Source organism: Diabrotica virgifera, chromosome 7 (assembly GCF_917563875.1).
Source record: "Diabrotica virgifera virgifera chromosome 7, PGI_DIABVI_V3a".
NCBI classification, from domain to species: Eukaryota; Metazoa; Arthropoda; class Insecta; order Coleoptera; family Chrysomelidae; genus Diabrotica; species Diabrotica virgifera.
In genome coordinates this window covers 9,473,042-9,491,731 of record NC_065449.1, presented here as the reverse complement: position 1 = coordinate 9,491,731, position 18,690 = coordinate 9,473,042, and the positions used below count along the sequence as shown (strand labels likewise).

The 18,690-nt window shown below is 34.9% G+C and overlaps 1 protein-coding gene across 2 annotated transcripts in view; it reads right to left on the bottom strand.

Moving 5' to 3' along the window:
- LOC114340085 (titin) overlaps positions 1–18,690 on the bottom strand; it is a 138,284-nt gene that overhangs the window by 57,432 nt on the left and 62,162 nt on the right. For both annotated transcript variants that reach the window (XR_007699659.1, XM_050657199.1), the window contains exons 4-8: positions 9,132–18,466; positions 4,348–5,386; positions 3,715–3,929; positions 2,626–2,728; positions 2,416–2,529 (exon numbers count right to left, since the gene is read on the bottom strand). Coding sequence is in view for 1 of the 2 variants with exons in the window: in XM_050657199.1 (XP_050513156.1) it covers positions 2,416–2,529; positions 2,626–2,728; positions 3,715–3,929; positions 4,348–5,386; positions 9,132–18,466 (10,806 nt within the window). In the remaining variant the exon portion in view is untranslated. The remainder of the gene's footprint in view (positions 1–2,415; positions 2,530–2,625; positions 2,729–3,714; positions 3,930–4,347; positions 5,387–9,131; positions 18,467–18,690) is intronic.

Below are 18,690 nucleotides of genomic sequence, written 5' to 3'. Positions count from 1 at the left end.
ACACTTGAGCAGCCAGGTTGCAAATGGATTTTTTGGGTACTATATACCTAATACATTATAAATACAAAAATGCCCGTCACAGTTCGGACGAGAAACTTAGTTATTAACAAATAAGGGTCAAAAATGGCAGTTTTTTCGTTTAAATCGCTACAGGTAAAAATAGGGTAACTAAATGTTTTATTTATAATATTCTTCTTTTTGTAGATGAGCCAAGGTTTAAAATGGCACTTTTTGAATTTTCGTCCGATCCTTTTTTGTTTGGGAAAGTGCAAAATAAGACTAAAATTTCAAAAATTAAAAAATGTGCTATAACTTTTGCGAAAATGGCCTTAAGACTTTCGTATTGCACGAAAAATTGAGACAAACATTCCATATAATGCACAACAAATTTTAAGACGATTCGTCAATTAGTTTAAATTTTATTCAATTTGTTTATCGCAAAGAGCTTTTTTGTCGCAATGTTATTGTTCAGAAAATAATAATGACATAGCAATTCTGTGGAAACCACATGCAATAATAATAGTTATGTATTTAAAGTATTGAAAAAAATCATTAAAAAGTCGTTTTTATCACTACGAAAAAAGTTTAGTAAAATAGAGTCATTTTTGGCTTCTAAACAATTTGAATAACTTTGTTGATATTGACTATAGAGTAAATCTACTTTAGGATTTCAAAAGCTGGTATTTTTATACGAATTTTCAGAAAAAACCCTTTTGGCTAGGTTCAAAGTTAGCCACTTTTATTATTTAATTCGCAGTTATGTACTTCTTATACATACATCAAATTCTCCTGTAACAGTGTTAGTTACCATACTACTCCGAAACGGCTTGGCCGATTTTTATAAAATTTTACACGTTTATCCTGTAGGACGTTGAAGAGGTTTTAATCTATTTTTTATACCCATAATTTATAAGAAAGGTTGCCCCCCTGACATGTTTTTTTTTATTTTTTTGGACAAAATTATGTATTTTAATTTTATATGATGTAGAATTAAAAAATACATACAACCCTTAATTTTCATTATTTTATCACCAACCCCTATTTGTTAATAGCCATCTATATATTTACATCTATAAAATTCTCCTGTTTGTTTCCATACTCCTCCGAGACTGCTTGAGCGATTTTTATGAAATTATATATGTATATTGGGTAGGTCTTAGAATCGGTCGTAATCTATTTTTCATATCCCTGAGTGATAAGGGGAGTTCCCCCTATCATTTTGTAATGTTAGGTGGGGTTGTGTGTACATAACGTACTCTATAAGATTACGAGTACATACAAATTAAAAAAATTATGATCAAAATCCATCAACAAGTTCCAGCGATATTAATCGCAGCATATGTTTGCAGAATCAGTTTCATTTCTTGAGTGCACGTATTTTAGTAATTCCCCTCCACCGACCACGAATTAATTCCGTTCGGACGTAATTTTTAAAGCTTTATTAACCACTCTGTTGAGGTTCAAAGTTTACTCAAACTTTTACACATAACCTACATATCTTTAACTTCAAAATGGCTCTAGTTAGGTTGCTTAATTGTAATAAACAAAGTAGCCGTCAATTAAATAACAAAAGTGGTTAACTTTAACCGTAATTAGCCTAGGCGAAAAGTTTTTCTTTCAAAATTCGTATAAAAATACCAGTTTTTCAAATTCCATTGTAGTTTTAGCCTACAGTTAATATTATTATTAGCAAAAAAATGACTCTATTTTAGTAAAATGTTTTCTGAGTGATAAAAATGACTTTTTAATGATTTTTTTTTCAATGCGTTGAAAATATTACTGTTCTTCTTTCATGTTGTTTTCACAGAATTGCTGTATCATTATTATTTTCTGAACAATAACATTGCGAAAAAAAAGCTCTTTGGGATAAACAAATTGAATAAAATTTAAACTAATTGACGCATTGTCTTAATTTTTTTTTTGCATTGTATGGACTGTTTGACTCAACTTTTCTTGCAATATGAAAGTCCTAAATTCATTTTCGCAAAAGTTAAAGCAAATTTTTTATTTTCGAAATGTTAGTTTTATTTTACAATGTCCGAAGCAACAAATAATCGGACCAAAATTCAAAAAACGCTATTTTAAACCTTGGCTTACCTACCAAAAGAAAAATATTATAAATACGACATTTAGTTACTCTATTTTTACCTGTAGCGATTTAAACGAAAAAACTCTCATTTTTGACTCTTATTTGTTAATAACTAAATTTCTCGTCCAAACTGTGACGGGCATTTTTGTATTTGTAATGTATTAGGTATATAGTACCCAAAAAACCCATTTGCAACCTGACTGCTCAAGTGTCCCGAACATGGTATATTTTTGCCTTATTTCCCTGGTGTACTAAAGCAACTAGTATTTCTCTATTTTCGGTATTTTACGATAATATTTATTTAATACAAAAAAAAAAACGTTTACCTGACGTGATATCTTCTTCATTAGAGTCGTTTTTAGAATCCTTGAAACTGGAAGTGCGCAAAATCAGACCTGCCTTTGGGTAGGACGTTTGCCGTTCATTTTTTAAAGATTCCACTACAATAAAAAATAAGTGTTACACATAACAGAAAATAGAGTATGTTAATAAATATATAAAATAATTTTTCTCTACAACTCGTAGAAGTTTATTACCTGCCGAATCAATGAATTTCTGAGAAATAGCCTTCACTGAGTTCTGTCGTTTGAAATTTGACGTTCTGTTGCCTTCTGCTACAGAATCTTCTATTTGTTTGGTCTAAAAGCAAAAAAATAATTAATATTAAATAAAAGACTCCATAATTTTCGGAAAAGCACGTGTACCACCCAGGCAACCAAGTGACGTCATATAACGTCGAGGAAACGTCAGCTTTGGTTGAATATACACACGTATTTGAACATAACATTACGTCATATAGACGTATATTGTAGGTGATTTTAAATACGTAAGATTAATGACGTTAAAATACGTTTAAACAACGTTTTCATTTCAGACAGCCAAGTGTGACTTCAAACAATTTCGTTTATAACGTTGTTCATAAGAAATTTCTCATTGTTGTTCATAAGAAATTTATTGTTTACATGGTTTGTATCTTGTGTGATAAAATAAGACTTTTCATTTATATATTTAGTTGAAGAAACGTGTTAATTGAGAGATTTTTAGTCGTTTTTGCTCAGTGAGTTAGTTTAATGTAGTAATTCTTCTTGTCAACTATTTGAGGTTATGTTTATTTGTTTTTGATGTTTATTTTCTGTTAATGAACTAATTATATGTTACCTACCGAGTTTAATTAAATTAATTTTTAGCCTACATTTTTATGTTACCTATTTTCTATACTATTTTGAAACATCTGAAAGAGGTCACTTTTTTAAAGTACTAAAGACTTGATTTTACCGACGGCGACATGTAGAAGTCGTCATCTTTTTGACGTTTGAAAATCGTCACAATCTCGACGTGAAAAAAATGTAAGTACAATGACGTTTTAAAATCGTCACAATTATGACGTCAAATCGATGAGACAAATACACGTGATTTTCAACGTCAGTACTACGTCATAGAAACACGTCAATTGGTCATTTTTATGACGTGTTATCTACGTTATAAAAACGTCATTTGGTTGCCTGGGCAACGACCATATAAAAAGAGTTTTCGGACAACGAAGAGAATTTAACCTAGAAAACAATATTGCATTTATAGACTTTGAAAAAGCCTTCGAGTGGGTCGAAATAAAGTGATAAACTTACCGGACGTTTATTTTTTGTTAGGGTCTCTAACGAAGGTGAATCTTCGTATCCGAATTTCTGAGTAGTTGTTACGCTTGTTACTAGCTTGTTATTTTGAATTTGTTCCTCGGTACTCAAATCTCTCGGGTCGGTCGAATAATTCGTTACGCTTATTTGTCCCACGGGTTCCTGGCCGTTTTCTGAGTAGTATTCACTTGTGATAAAGGTGCCTTGAACTGAAATAGAGATTAAAACTTTGTACCTGCCTTGCCATTTGACAAGTTTTTGTTTTATATTGGGATGGGCATATGTCCCGTGGCCTCCAAGTTCGCCAGACCTTACTGCTATGGATTTCTCAATCAGGGACATGCTTCAGGACAGAGTTTCTGCGCAAAGATCAACAACGTCGAAGATCTCAAACATTGGATAACAATTGAGTTACTTAGATATCATCAATGAAGGTCTCATGATGCTTGCTCGCAGTATTACTTCAAAAAACGTTATTTGAAGTAAATTGATATAAACGGTGAACATTCTGAACACCTATTGTAAATACATAATGACTTTTTGCAAATTTCTTAGCTGACTCATGCCCATCCTTGTATACAATTCGAAAAAATTTCTGTAATATACCCTATAAAAGTGCTATCTTACCTTTAGTTGTGCCGTTGTTGGTTTGTCTCAATGCCTTCAGTCCAAATAAGGGAGTACCATTTTCATCAGTAGGTCCAACACCGTAACTAGACGTAATCAAATCAGTAGGTTCATACTCACTGGACTTCTTTTGGACAATCTTTTCTTCTTTAACAGTCTTTTTACTACTACTCGTAGTTCGTACTTGTTCGTTTGAACCCGTAACTTTCTTCAGATTCCTGTTGGTGACCCACTCAGGCTTCTTTTCCTCCACTTTTTTTTGCTGCACTTCTGTTTTCTTCAGAATGGAGTGTCCACTTTTAGGACCCTTCTTATCTGGACTAGAATGCCTTGGTTCCTTCTTTTGAGGTACATTTCTTTCTGGGCTTGTAGTTTTGGTATGTAGAGTACTTTTTTCCGTTGATGTTTTTCGTACTTGTTCAGTTCTCGAGGTAGTTTCAACTAAGGAAACTCTTTCTGGACTAAATCTTCGTAGCTCCTCTGTTTTTCTAGTAATTTGTTTAGTTGTGGGTACATCACTGCTACTTGTAAGCCTGTAGCTGCTTTGAACAGTAGTTTGAGTACGAGTTGGACTAGCTTGCCTTTGAGGAGACTGTCTTTCTGGACTAGATCTTTCTCCAGGTTTTCTGACTATTTCCCTTGGAGTTGATGTTCGGATTGTTGTATTAGTTGTTGTTGTAGTTTTTATAAGATTATTTTCGTTCGATGGTTTTGTTGGACTGGATGTTCGTTGAGGACTTTGTCTCTTTTCATTTGGTCTGTAAAATTGATTCTTTGGTTGCCTAGTTGGACTTGGTGTCCTTTGAGGACTGCGAGTTCTAGTCTCTACAGTCCGATCTGTGGAGGATTTACGTGTTTGTTTATAACTTGAATGATACTCAACATTTTGGGTAATTGTTTCTGAACGGTCTTTCCTAATCTTTGATTGTTTTCTTTCTTGTATATAAATCGTTAGCCTATTTTCTGTTATTAGTTTCTTTACCAATTTAATTTGGGTTCTTATTACTCTGCGTATTTCGTAACTGGTTACTCTTTGGAGCTAAAAAAAAAACAAAATTTTATTATAGATGTATTTACTTTCTCCAATTACACTATCCACTTAAAGTCCAGAGAACAAAAACTCTTAATCAACACTCAGCTAAAGAAGTTACCGATCGATTCTCTATCTATCGATTCTCTCTTTATCTTTCTCCCTCTTTTCCCTTTTCAAATAAAGGAATTGTTCCTATTCTCCCTATATCAAAGTTCACATTAGTCAATTACAATATACAGGGTGTTTCATTAATAATTGTCCATATAGTAACTGGAGAAACCTTAGCATAAAATACGAAGATTTAACCTAAAACACTTAAATAAAATGTGGTTCCTTACTGAGTTACAGGGTGTTTTATCTAAAAATTTAAAAACTATTTTTGCTCAGCATTTTAAAACTATTCGACGTATCCTTTTTATACTTGGCATGAAGTATAGGTACTATACAAACTACTAAATTATGTTAAACAAACGTTTCTGGCTATTACCAGAGGCGTCGACGGGGGAAAGTGAATGGTTGACCCTTTCCAAATTCTACGCCACTGGCGGAATTGCTATTTTAGTCCAATATTTGGATTCTCCAATGCTTTCTATGAAAATAATGTACTCTCCATTCGTAATGATAAAGTCATTAGTTTTCGAGATATTTGAAGTTGAAAATGCAACGGCACAGCTATTTTGGTTAATCTATTGTGCCCCTTCATTTTTAACTTCAAATATCTCGAACAATTATGATTTTATCGTTACGAATGAAGAGTATATTATTTACATAGAAAGTATTGGAGAATCTAAAAGTTATGTTAAAATAGCAATTACATCAGTGGTGTCGAATTTGGAAAGGGTCAACCAATCACTTTTCCCTATACGCCTCTGTTAGTAGCCAGATACGTTTATTTAACATCCAACAGTAGGTTGTACAGTATCTACACTTTTTGTCAAGTATAATAAGGATATTTAAAATACTTTTAAAGTACTGGGTACAAAATTTTGTTTAAATTCTAAATCAAACATACTTATTACATAAATATTAACTTTTGTATTCAGTAGGTACTTTAAAAGTATTCGACATATCCTTATCATACTTGGCAGAAGGTGTAGGTACTGTACACCATACTAAAATATGTTAAATAAACCTTTCTGGCTACTATCAGAGGCTTACAGCAGGGGAAAGTGAATGCTTGACCCTTCTCTCATTCTACGCCACTGGCGCAATTACTATTTTAGTGCGATTTTTCCATTCTCCAACACTTTTTATGTAAATAATATACTCTTCATTCGTACCGACAAAATCATTAGTTTTCGAGATATTTGAAGTTAAAAATGAAGGGGCACAATAAATTAACCAAAATAGCTGTGCCGTTGCATTTTCACTTCAAATATCTCGAGAACTAATGACTTTATTGTTACGAATGAAGAGTATATTATCTTCATAGAAAGTATTGGAGAATCCAAATATTGGATTAAAATAGCAATTCCGCCAGTGGCGTAGAATTTGGAAAGGGTCAACCATTCACTTTCCCCAAGAGCCGTGCGGTATATCCCTTCAATATGACGCAAGTCTTCGAAATGCCGCCCCTTAAATATATTATTGAAACTTAACTTTTATTTTTATTAAATGAAACAGCACAAAATTAAGAAAACATTTGATTTTGAAAACAACACATAAGTACTTTAATTTAAATAAAATATATATTAACATTACATTAAGCAACATTTGCAAAAATTATAATTTTACACTTCTGACTTTAAATTTGGCAAACTCGTCAATCAGATTGGCGTAGTCTAGTAGGGATAGATAGGTGTAGCAGCTAGTGAGAACTCTATTAAAATAAGTGCTAAATTACTTAGTTTGATTTGTCTTATGGAGCTTCGTAAATAGTTTTTAATAATTTTTAATTTTGAAAAACTTTCCCCAGGAAACTTATCGAGACAAGGAGTGTTAATAAAATTCTTAGTGATACAACTACATTTGGGTATAATATAAAGAAATTCGTTCATTTTGGCACAAATAGTTCAAAAGCTCTAAAGGTGTCATGGAGTATGGAGTATGGTATCATTTGGGATATATCACGCAATTCTTCTAGAAGATCATTTGCTTCTATATATCAGATTCTCTTTCTGTTTCTATTGAAAGTATTGAATGAAGATTCATACAATACTTTTCTAGTGTTTTATCATCTATTTCTCTCAATTTAAAAGTATCATACCTATACAAATTTAAAATTTTTATTATGAGTTTCTAGAAGCGAAAATCGATCAATCAAATAATTAAGAGCATAGGATTAAAGTTTGCTTACAATTTTTTTTGAATGCCTTAATTTTTTTTTCAAATCCTGAAAAAAATAATAAATGTTTTTGAAAAATTTAAACGCAGATTAAAAGATTACATTAATACCAAGGGTGGAAAGTCCCTTAGAATAAATAAAAGGTTTCTTTAAATAAGATATTTGAAATTAAATATTACACTAAATTTTCTCTTTTTTTTACCACCTCTGTAACTTATTCAAATAAACATTATAGAGGTTTTTAGAGACTTTTGGCCTTCAGTAATAATGAAATCTTTTATTCTGCGTTTAAATTTTTCAAAAATATTAATTAGTTTTCTCAGGATTCGAAAAAAAGTAATGCATTTAAAAAGCATTGCAAGCACATTTTGCGCCTACCCACTTAAAGACAATGTCGAAAATATAGATGAACAAATTTATTTTAAATTTAGCTTTATCTGTTAAGAGCTCGTCCACAGATTTTTCGTAATCAAATAAAAGCTTAAAGCCTAGATTAAAGCTAAAATAAGCTCTCCTGGATCGAATTTAATTTTCAGCTGGAAATTCGGAACTTATATCAAAATTTTCTGCAATTTCATTAAATTTTCATTTGTTCATTAGCCATATTGTCTGCAACTTTTCATCTTTTCTATAGTTTCTGACAACATTTTTACACAATCTGACAATTTTTTTTTTATTTTACTGATTATGCCGCCCCCTAGGGATGCCGCCTGATGCGACTGCCTCGCCGCATCATAGCACGACACGGCCCTGCTTTCCCCCGTCGTACTCCTCTGGTAATAGCCAGAAACGTATGTTTAACATAATTTAGTAGTTTGTAGAGTACCTATACTTCCTGTCAAGTATGAAAAGGATACGTCGAATAGTTTTAAAATGCTGAGCAAAAATAGTTTAAATTTTTAGAGAAAACACCCTGTAACTCAGTAAGGAACCACATTTTATTTAAGTGTTTTAGGTTAAATCTTCGTATTTTGTGCTAAGGTTTCTCCAGTTACTATATGGACAATTATTAATGAAATACCCTGTATATTTAATGTCAACTTCATCAACGTATAGAAACATACAAAACTCACTCAGAACTCCCAGCTAAGGAAGTAACTACCATTTCTCTCCCTTTCTCTCTTTCTGCCTCTCTCCCGCTTTCTCTCTCTTTCTCTCATGTTAAATATCACAATTATTTCTATTCACTCTCTAAGACACTCAGTGAACTCTCTCATCAAGTTAAATAAATCGTTTCTTTCTGTCTTTCTCTCTCTCTCTCTCTCTACCTATCTATCTCTCTATCTATATATTTATCTATCTATCTATCTATTTATCTAATCTCAAATATAGTAGTTGTTTTTTATTCTCTCTATGTCAATGCTCACCTTCAACTGAGAAAATATGTAGATCTATCTACAACTTTTAAGTATAATCATTTCTTTTCAAGTCATTATTTACTAGGATAATATAATGTTTGATACTTACCAGTTCCTCCAAGACTTCTATTTCAAAAATATCTTCGATTTCTTCTTCAGTTATATTTTCGACATTACTGGTTTTTCTTTCTGTAGTCACTTTAGTATTAGTAGTTTTTGTAACGGGCTTGTCAGGATGCACTTTCTTCAGTGTAACACCAAATTTATTATTGGGACTCTCAGGTTTTGAGGTTGTGATAGGTTTGTCTTTGTAGTGGACGTTTCTGTCTAATGGGAGCATGTAATGAGGAACATCACTGGCTTCAGAACGAACGTCAGGTGAAGTATGCCTTGGACTATCCCCTCCAGGTGATTTAGATCTCGGTCTGCTAGGTCTAGCGTCTCTATCTAGAGGTAACATATAGTGAGGAGTATCACCAGATTCAGGTGACTTGTGTCTAGGAGTATCACGGTCTGGTGATTTAGGTCTAGGTGTACTATGCATATGCCTTTTATCTAACGGTAACATGTAATGGGGTACTTCTCCAGTTTCATGTCTGATATTTGGAGAGCAAGATCTTAGGCTTTCTCTATCAGGAGAATTCGACCTGGGTGTGTGAGTTTTAGGTCTGTGCAAAGGTGACATATAATGTGGAGTACTATTTGTGACATATTGTTTATGCCTGGGAATATTAACGTCTCTATCTAGCTCACTGGGCGTCTGGCTTCTATCTAAAGGTAACATATAGTGAGGGACTTCTCCAGTTTCATGTCGAACATGAGGAGAAGAAGATCTCAAGCTTTCTCTGTCAGGAGATTTGGATCTAGGTATATGAGCCTTAGGATTCTCTAATGGAAACATATAGTGAGGAGTAACACCAGGTTCTGTCCTTGTAAGATGTTGTCTATACCTTGGAAGTTCTCTGTCTGGTTCAGTGGGTATATGAGAATTGGGATTTTCTAATGGTAACATATAGTGAGGAGTAACACCAGGTTCAGTCCTTGTAAGATGTTGTTTATGCCTTGGAACTTCTCTGTCTGGTTCAGGAGTTCTATCTAAAGGTAACATGTAATGAGGAACTTCTCCAGTTTCATGTCTCACATTCGGAGAACAGGACCTTAAGCTTTCTCTGTCAGGAGATTTGGATCTAGGTGTATGAGCCTTAGGATTCTCTAGTGGTAACATATAGTGAGGAGTGACGCCAGGTTCTGTCCTAGTAAGATGTTGTTTATGCCTTGGAATTTCTCTGTCTGGTTCAGTGGGTATATGAGCCTTAGGATTTTCTAATGGTAACATATAGTGAGGAGTAACACCAGGTTCGGTTCTTGTAAGATGTTGGTTATGCCTTGGAACTTCTCTGTCTGGTTCAGGGGTTCTATCTAAAGGTAACATGTAATGAGGAACTTCTCCAGTTTCATGTCTTACATTCGGAGAACAGGATCTTAAGCTTTCTCTATCAGGAGATTTAGATCTTGGGACATGAGTGTTAGGTTTGTGCAAAGGTGACATATAGTGTGGAGTAACACCTGGTTCAGTCCGTGTAAGATGTTGTTTATGCCTTGGAACTTCTCTGTCTGGTTCAGGGGTTCTATCTAAAGGTAGCATATAATGAGGAACCTCTCCAGTTTCATGTCTGACATTCGGAGAACAGGATCTTAAGCTATCTCTATCAGGAGATTTAGATCTAGGTGTATGAGTCTTGGGTCTGTCCAATGGCAACATATAATGGGGAATACCACCAGACTCACTTCCATCAGGCGATCTTGGTCTTGAAGTCCTTCTTTCAGGAGATTCCGATTTGGGTTTGGAAGGTCTATCTAAAGGTAACATATAATGAGGTACATCTCCTATTGGTTTGTCAGGTGAGTTAGATCTAGATTTTGTAGTTCTAGTCTGTTTTAAGTCATCCTCACTCGAATAACTAAGTTTCCTAACGACAGTTTCTTTCTTAGTACAAATAGGAGATTTGTTATTTGCTTTTTCTGCTTCCTTGTTGATGTTTTCAAAGAGAGCTCTAGCCTTCTTAATACTTTCTGTACTCCTAAGACGACCGGTAGTACTTAGAATATTTTTCTTGTCCTCCGCTGGTTTACTTTTGCTACTCTTTGGAGTAGTACTGACCTCTTTGGTCGTAGATTTTACGTCTTGGGTTTTTATGGATTTAATTGACGTGTATTCATTCGGTGGACGCCTATTTGGTGTTCCAGGATGACTGGGAGTAATTCTTGTGGGCGATAATCGATCTGGAGACGATCTTTCACTTGGTTTGTTTCTTGTATCTTCAGGAGATACGTTTCTATCTGAAGGACGTTTGGTATGTGTTGGTGATACTCTTTCAGGGGATTTTCTGCGAATATCTTCTGTATTTTTAACACTGGTTTGAATTTCAAGATTTTCTAAAGATACTCGTTTAGTTATAGTACTATAATTAGGATACTTTTGATCAACAAGCTCTGGTTGTGTTTTCTGGCTCTCTCTAACTGGAGATTTGCTAGGTTTCTTGTCCACAGGTTTATTGTCGCCTGGTTTTTCAGCTCTAGTCACAGATTTCGGTTCTTTTTTAATATCAGTGGGCGCAGATTTTCTATAGGTATCGACAGTGTTTAAATTTTCTAAAGATACTTTTCGAGTCTCATTAGTTAGGTTTTCTTTCTGAATTGTCTTTTGTTCGGTGGTAATAAAGTTATTAGAAGAAATTTTATCGTTATTAAACTTACACCTAGGACTTTTTGGTCTCTCTGGCAAATCCCGAACATTCATAAATTGATCAGCAGTGTTTATGAACTTGTTAACCTTTTCTGACACGCTCAAAAGACACTCATCTGATTCCAGATCTTGTGTAACTTCCAATTTGGGTCGTTCTACTTTAGGAGCTGGACCAGATGGGCCTTTACCAGTTTTGGTGAGTTTATCAGCAGTGTCTAGGAACAAATTGATCTTTCTATTAACGCTCAAGAGACTCTCGTCTGTTGTTTCTACTTTATCGATATCAGTAACTACTTTAGTGTCTGAGATTTCTGTTATTCTGCTAAAGTTGGTAACATCTTCTGATTCCAATAAAGGTATGTCCGAAAGTCTCTTCGGTGGTTTCCTTACGTTAACATCATCGGGTTCTTCAATTTCGTCAGGATATCTTGGTGATCCATAGCCTCCGTACTCTGTAGGCACTGGACATATTTTATCTGGTGTTGGTTCTCTCGAAGACTTTGAACGTTGTAGATCTACCACTATTTGCCTCGGTTGTGTATTGTTGTTTATGATAACGGTTTTCGTTGTTATACATTTTTCTGGTTGTCTTTTGGTACCATTTCTTTTCGTTACATCGACAGTTTCTATTGTTTCTTCTTCGTCAGTATCAGTTGAAACATACTCATTCACACGTTTTTGTTTCAAATCAACAACCCTGTTCTTTTGTGACTTTGTAACCGTTGTAGTTGTTGTTTTTGATACTTTTGGTTTCGTAGTTACTGGTTGAGTATTGGTCTTTAGTGTTATTGTAGTCGTAACTAGATGCTTTTTGGTTGAATGATCGGGATGCGATGGTTTAGCAGAAGGCTTTACAGGACCTTTGCTTGGTAATGGTTTTCTTAACTTTGTTGGCTCGGATGGTTCATTTTCTTTTAGGTTAATGGTTTTTGTAGTCTTCTTTGTTGTTATTGTTTCTACAACAGACTGTTTTGGTACCCTCACTGTATTTACGACAACAGTGGAAGATTTTATTGTGTCCTGAGGTGTTTTGGGTTTTTCTGGCTTATGGAACCCATTAACTTGAACCTTTGTAGTAGGTTTAGTAGGTATAGAATTTATTTTATTTGACGGTTTAAATACTGTTGTTGGTTCTATGGTCTTCGATTTAGTAGGAGTTGATTTTGGTTTAAGATTAGGAGAGTATTGATCTTGATATTCAGTTATACCATTGACCGGTTTTCTTGTACTGGGTTTATCTAATTTCCTCTCAGGTTGTTTTTGAGGTTTCTTAGCTGTGGTACTAATTTGCGTTTTATGCAAAGGAGTTTCCTTTTCTGGTTTAACAGGTCTTCTCTGTAAATTTACATTTTCATTGATTTCTTTTTGTTCTTTTTCGATAAAGTTTTTAGTGGTTTTCGATGCGTACCTAATATCATGAGGACAACTTGTGTCTATATCTTTTTTGATCATCAATGGTTCCTCAACAGGTACCATATTCGCATAATCGATAGGTTCAAAGAATTTTTCTGTAGCAGTAGGTTCTTTGTTGGTAGGTTTTTTAACTTTTGATGATTTTTCCTTTGTAGGGGTAATATTTTCTTTAGAGATGTTTTTAGTGATGGGTTTTCTAGTTTGTGAAGTATACTGAGGGATTTCCTGCTTGGGTTTCTGTTTTGGAATATTTACAATTTCAAATTCATCTGTAACTATAACTTCTTGGGTAAAATCAACATCGTCATCTGAATATTCTGTTGTTTTATCAACAGCATGTTGTTTAGGTAATTTTTTAGGTTTTTCGTCCTTAGGAATCGGTTTACCGATGGTAACTTTTGGAACATCAGAATCATCCACTACTATTAATTCATCAATGATGGTTTCTTCTTCGTCAGTAACCTTGTCTTTGCTAGTTTTGATAATTTTTTCTTTCTCTGTTGTCTTTACTGTTTCCTTATTTGGTTTTAAAGGTTTTTCCTGTGTATCTGGACCCTGTTTGGTTGGTTTTTTGTTTCCAGGAGAAGGCTTCGTGAATTTCCTTGTTATTTCTTCTACGGAGATATCTTCAGTTATTGAAGTGCTAGTTTTAGTAGTGGTTTTTGGTTCTTTGCGAATTTGAGATGGAAACTCGGTTATTGGTGTCTTTTTTGTTGGTTCTTTCTTTTCACCAGGTTTTGTTGTTTCCTTATTGATGATTTCAGTAGTTGTAATCTTTGTAGTAGTGTCTTTGGGTTTCAATTTGGATTGTGCTGGATATTCAGTAAGTTCTTTCTTTGTTGGCTTGTCGTCTGTAGTTGTAGGCTTTGATGGTTTGCGTTCTAACGTATTAGTATCAACAATTTCTTCCACATTAAGTACATTTTCAGTATATGTGGTTGATGTAATTGGTTTTCCCGATGGTGTACTTTGAGGGCGGGTCTCTTTGACTTTTGGTGTCTTTTTGGTAGGTACTGGTCGTTCTGATTCATCGATTAAAACTTCAGTACTCGAGTTTATGTCTGTGCTTAATTTTTCCTGCATTATGAATTCTGTTGTGCTAGTTTTGTGTCTATCAGTTGTGGTCTTTGGTCTTTCTTTCGTATATGGACCTTTACTGGATGGTTTATTGTCATCATAGATAGTTGTTTCTTCAGTAACAACTTCATTGTCTTCTTCTGTTGTATCAACTGTTTTAGACGGAATTAAATTCGTAGGCGTATGTTTCTGTGGCTTCTTTTGGGATGGGAATTCAGTAATGCCAGGTCCTCTCTTTTTAGGACTATCATCAACAGTTTCGTTTATAGGTTTCCTGGTAACGATTTCTACCTCTTGTTGTTCTGTGATGTCTTCTGTCACATTTTTAATGTCTTTTCTAGAAATGTTTTCTTTCGAGGTTTTGGAAAAAATAGTTTGGTCTGTTTGATCAACAGTTGTCTGTGGATGTGTCTTTTGATTTGGTTTTGTTATTGGTTGATGTGGCGTTTTATATTCTTCATCAGTTATTATAATTTCTTCCTTATTATAAACGTCAACTTGTTCTGTAGTTTTTTGGACATTCGTAGTATGTTCGTTGTCAGGGTATTTATTTGGACCCTTTTTATCAGGCCTTTTTTGGACTGATTCGGGTTTCTCTCCTTTAGTTGGACTTTGTGGTCTCTTTTTAGGTTTATAGAGGTCACTGGTGATAATAGTAGTTTCTTCTGTTTCGGTGGTTGACACAATGTCTTGGGTTTCAGTATCTCTGGTACGTGGTTTTTCCTTTACAGGACTTTTAGGTTTTTCTTTAGTAGGTCTAATGGTTTCAGTGCTTTCAGTTATGTCCTTTGTTTTGGTTGATGAAATGTCGGTATGTTTCTCTTGTGTACGAGTGATTTCAGTTGTGTCAACTGTTTTGGTCGTTGTATCAATATCAGTTGTTTCATAATCTCTTGAACGTGGTCTTTCTTTCATCGGACTTCTAGGATTACCTCCAGTAGGTCTAGTGATTTCAGTTGTGTCCACGGTGTTAGTCGTTGTAGTAATATCTGTGGTGTCATAATCTCTGGAAACAGGTCTTTCCTTTAATGGACTTCTAGGTTTACCTTCAGTAGGTCTAGTGATTTCAGTTGTATCCACTATTGTGGTTGTTGAAACTATGTCAGTGGTTTCAAAAGCTTTTGAACTTGGTCTTTCTTTTACCGGACTCTTTGTTGGTCCAGGTTTTCCTTCAGCAGGTCTAGGTATTTTATTCGTGTCCACGATTTTGTTTGTTGTGACAATATTAGTTGTTTCAAAATCCCTTGAACGTGGTCGTTCTTTCGTTGGACTTCTAGGTTTATCGTCATATTCTCTGGATAGTGGTCTTTCTTTTACTGGACTCTTTGTTGGTCCAGGTTTTCCTTCAGCAGGTCTAGGTATTTTATTCGTGTCCACGATTTTGTTTGTTGTGACAATATTAGTTGTTTCAAAATCCCTTGAACGTGGTCTTTCTTTCGTTGGACTTCTAGGTTTATCGTCATATTCTCTGGATAGTGGTCTTTCTTTTACTGGACTCTTTGATGGACTTCGAGGTTTTCCTTCAATACTTGTAGTAGTTGTCTCTGTTGTTGTTCTAGTTGAAATATCGGTTGTTTCATAATCTCTTGACTGTGGCCTCTCCTTCACGGGGCTTTTAGTTGGACTTCTAGGTTTGTCCTTAGTAGGACTAGTGCTTCCATTTGTGTCCACACTATTTGTCGAAGTATTTCTTCTAAAAGAACTTCTTTTACTTGATGATCTCTCCAAACTACTCCTTCTTTTGTCAGTTACTTCTGTTATCCCCAGTATTTGCCGACACCGTTCTTCATATGTATCGGTTCTCTTTAAAGGACGATCCTCTGGACGGTTCCTTGTTGGAGATTTTGGCAGATTGTCTTTTGGAGCCTTGTAACTGTCGGTTGGATATTTAGTTGGAGAATGATCTTTAGTAGGCGATTTGAAGCTGCTAGTTCTTCTAAGATCTTTTGTAGGTGATTTCTTAGGGGATCCTAAGTCTGATAATGGAGAAGACGGTGAACGGTCAGTAATTTTTTTAGGTTTCTTCGAAAGCTCTAAAGTGTTAGGTCTGGAACCAGTTTTCTGCTTCTCTGTGGTTATAGTTACGTCTTCGTCCAAGTCAGTTACAATTTCATATGTTTCTTTTCTGCATTCAGAAGGTTTTCTAGGAGAGGGCGACCTTGATCTTGGTAGGGAATGTTGACTTGTCCTCTTAATGTCTTTCTTTTTAGATGTAGTATTAGTAACATCATGTCTTGATGTTTTAGAAATTGTAATCGTTTCTTGACTTTCTGTCTTTCTGAATGTATCGGTACTACCATATCTTTTTGGAGAAGGCGACTTTGTTTTCGGCCCTTCATCAGTACTTCTCCTTTTATTATAAATATAAGTGTCGGTACTAGAAAATCTATCGTTGCTTTTTGTAGGACTTCCACCTCGATTTTTATGAGTACGCTCTGGAGATATTCTTGAGGGGTGTCTCATTTTTTCAGGTATTGAAGAATTACTAGTTCTATGACTGCCTCTGCTAGGTACTCGGTCTGGTGAGACAGACCTTAAAGACCTTGCGAATGCATCATGAGTAGGACTAACTTCTACGCTTATTTTCCTGTTGGTGTAGTCAGTTCTATAAGTCGTTTCGTACTGTCCATCCGTTGGTTTACTAGGTTGGTAGTCAGGTTTTGTTGGTTTGGTAGGACTTCTTTCTCTATGTCCATCCGTTGGCTTACTAGGTTGATAGTCAGTTGTTGTTGGTTTGGTGGGACTTCTTTCTCTAGGTTCATCTGTTGGCTTACTAGGTTGATAGTAAGTTTTTGTTGGCTTGGTGGGACTTATATCTCTCGGGGCACTTGGTTTATTTTTAGGCGTTTCTTCTGGGTACTTGTCCCGTGTTAAAACTTCTTGTCTACGTTCTGTGTTTATAAAATTGTCAGTTGTTATTTCTTCTCTTCTATTATGTTGATTTGTTACAATATTTTCGCACTCTCTGGGTTCCACCGGTTGTTTGGTGGGTACTCTATATACTTTATTAGTATCTTTGTCATCAGTGCTTACTCTGGTTATATTTATGTTTTCGTTAACATTAGTCACTTTGGTGTTATTTTCAACAAAATTTTTCCTATTGTCCTCTTGGGTACTGGTAACATTAGTTCTTATTATGTCTTTATTATCCGTTATTTTGTTGTTTACTGAGTGTATCTTTTCAGTTTTGTAATTTTGTTGATTATCTACACTTTCTTCGAACCTTTTAGTAGATTTATTTGTCACTGAGCTGTGCTCTTTAGAAATTTTCCCAGTTCCTATAACTTCTGTATGTGTAGTGGTACCGCTAACTGTATGGTACTTTGTCGTTGTCTCAATAGAACCATCTGGTAATGTTTTTGTTTCTTTAGTTATCTTAGTTACTCCTTGAAGGTTTTCTGGTACTTGAGGTCGATTTTGAGCAGAACCTTTTATATCAGTAACTTGATTTGTTACAGATGTTGTTGTATAAGTTTCAGGAAGAATTTTAGATTCTTTAATTGTCTTGGTAGTGATGTTATCATTGTTTTGCGTTGAAATGTTTAAAGTTGCTTGTTTTTCTCCTGTTATATGAGTTGTTGATGAAGTTTGGGCAGTTTTAATATGCCCTGTTTGTATGTTGTCACTGGTAGTGTTGTATCTGGTAGAAATAACAGTTGTACCATTTGGTAGTGTTTTAGTCTCCTTTGTGACTTTAGTAATACCTTGCAGATTACTAGGTATCGCTACTTCTTTGTTATCTACAGAAACAACATTTTCAGACGTTCTTTCGTTCACCTGGCGGCTGGAAGAAGATTCTTGCGAAGTCCGTACATGAGCAGATTGGTTAGTGGTGTGAGAAGAACCACTCGTGGTATCGTACCTGGTTGTGGTAACTTTAGAACCATCTGGTAACGTTTTAGTTTCACGTATCACTTTGGTAACCCCTTGAAGATTACTTGGTAACTCTATTTGTTCTGAAGGCACCGTGTGAGATTGTACCATACGGGAAGCAGTCGAGCTATGGCTGCTACTTTGGGTTCTCATGGTTTCCGAGTTTTCATCGGCGTGGTGATAGACGCTAGACGTATTTTCATTCTTGCCTTTGAAATCTATTTGGCCCCCATCTATCTTTTGGGTGCCTTGTACCGACGCTACTGTGGAGTGAATTCTAGTTTTGCCGTCTTTGCTAATTTCGTTGTTCGATGCAATCTGCCATTCGTTTGAACCTGTCAACAGAAAAAGTGAGATACATTTAAAATTTTAAAACAGAAAAATATACTCCCCAATATGAAGACAAGAGATAAGAGAGATAAACAAATATAGACATAAACAAGAAAGAAACGTTGAATGGACGAAGATAGAACATAAAAAGCCTAGATGAAGAAAGGACCTATAAATTCCCGCCCCTAAAAATATCGATCAATTATACTAGCATATAAAAAAAACTGTT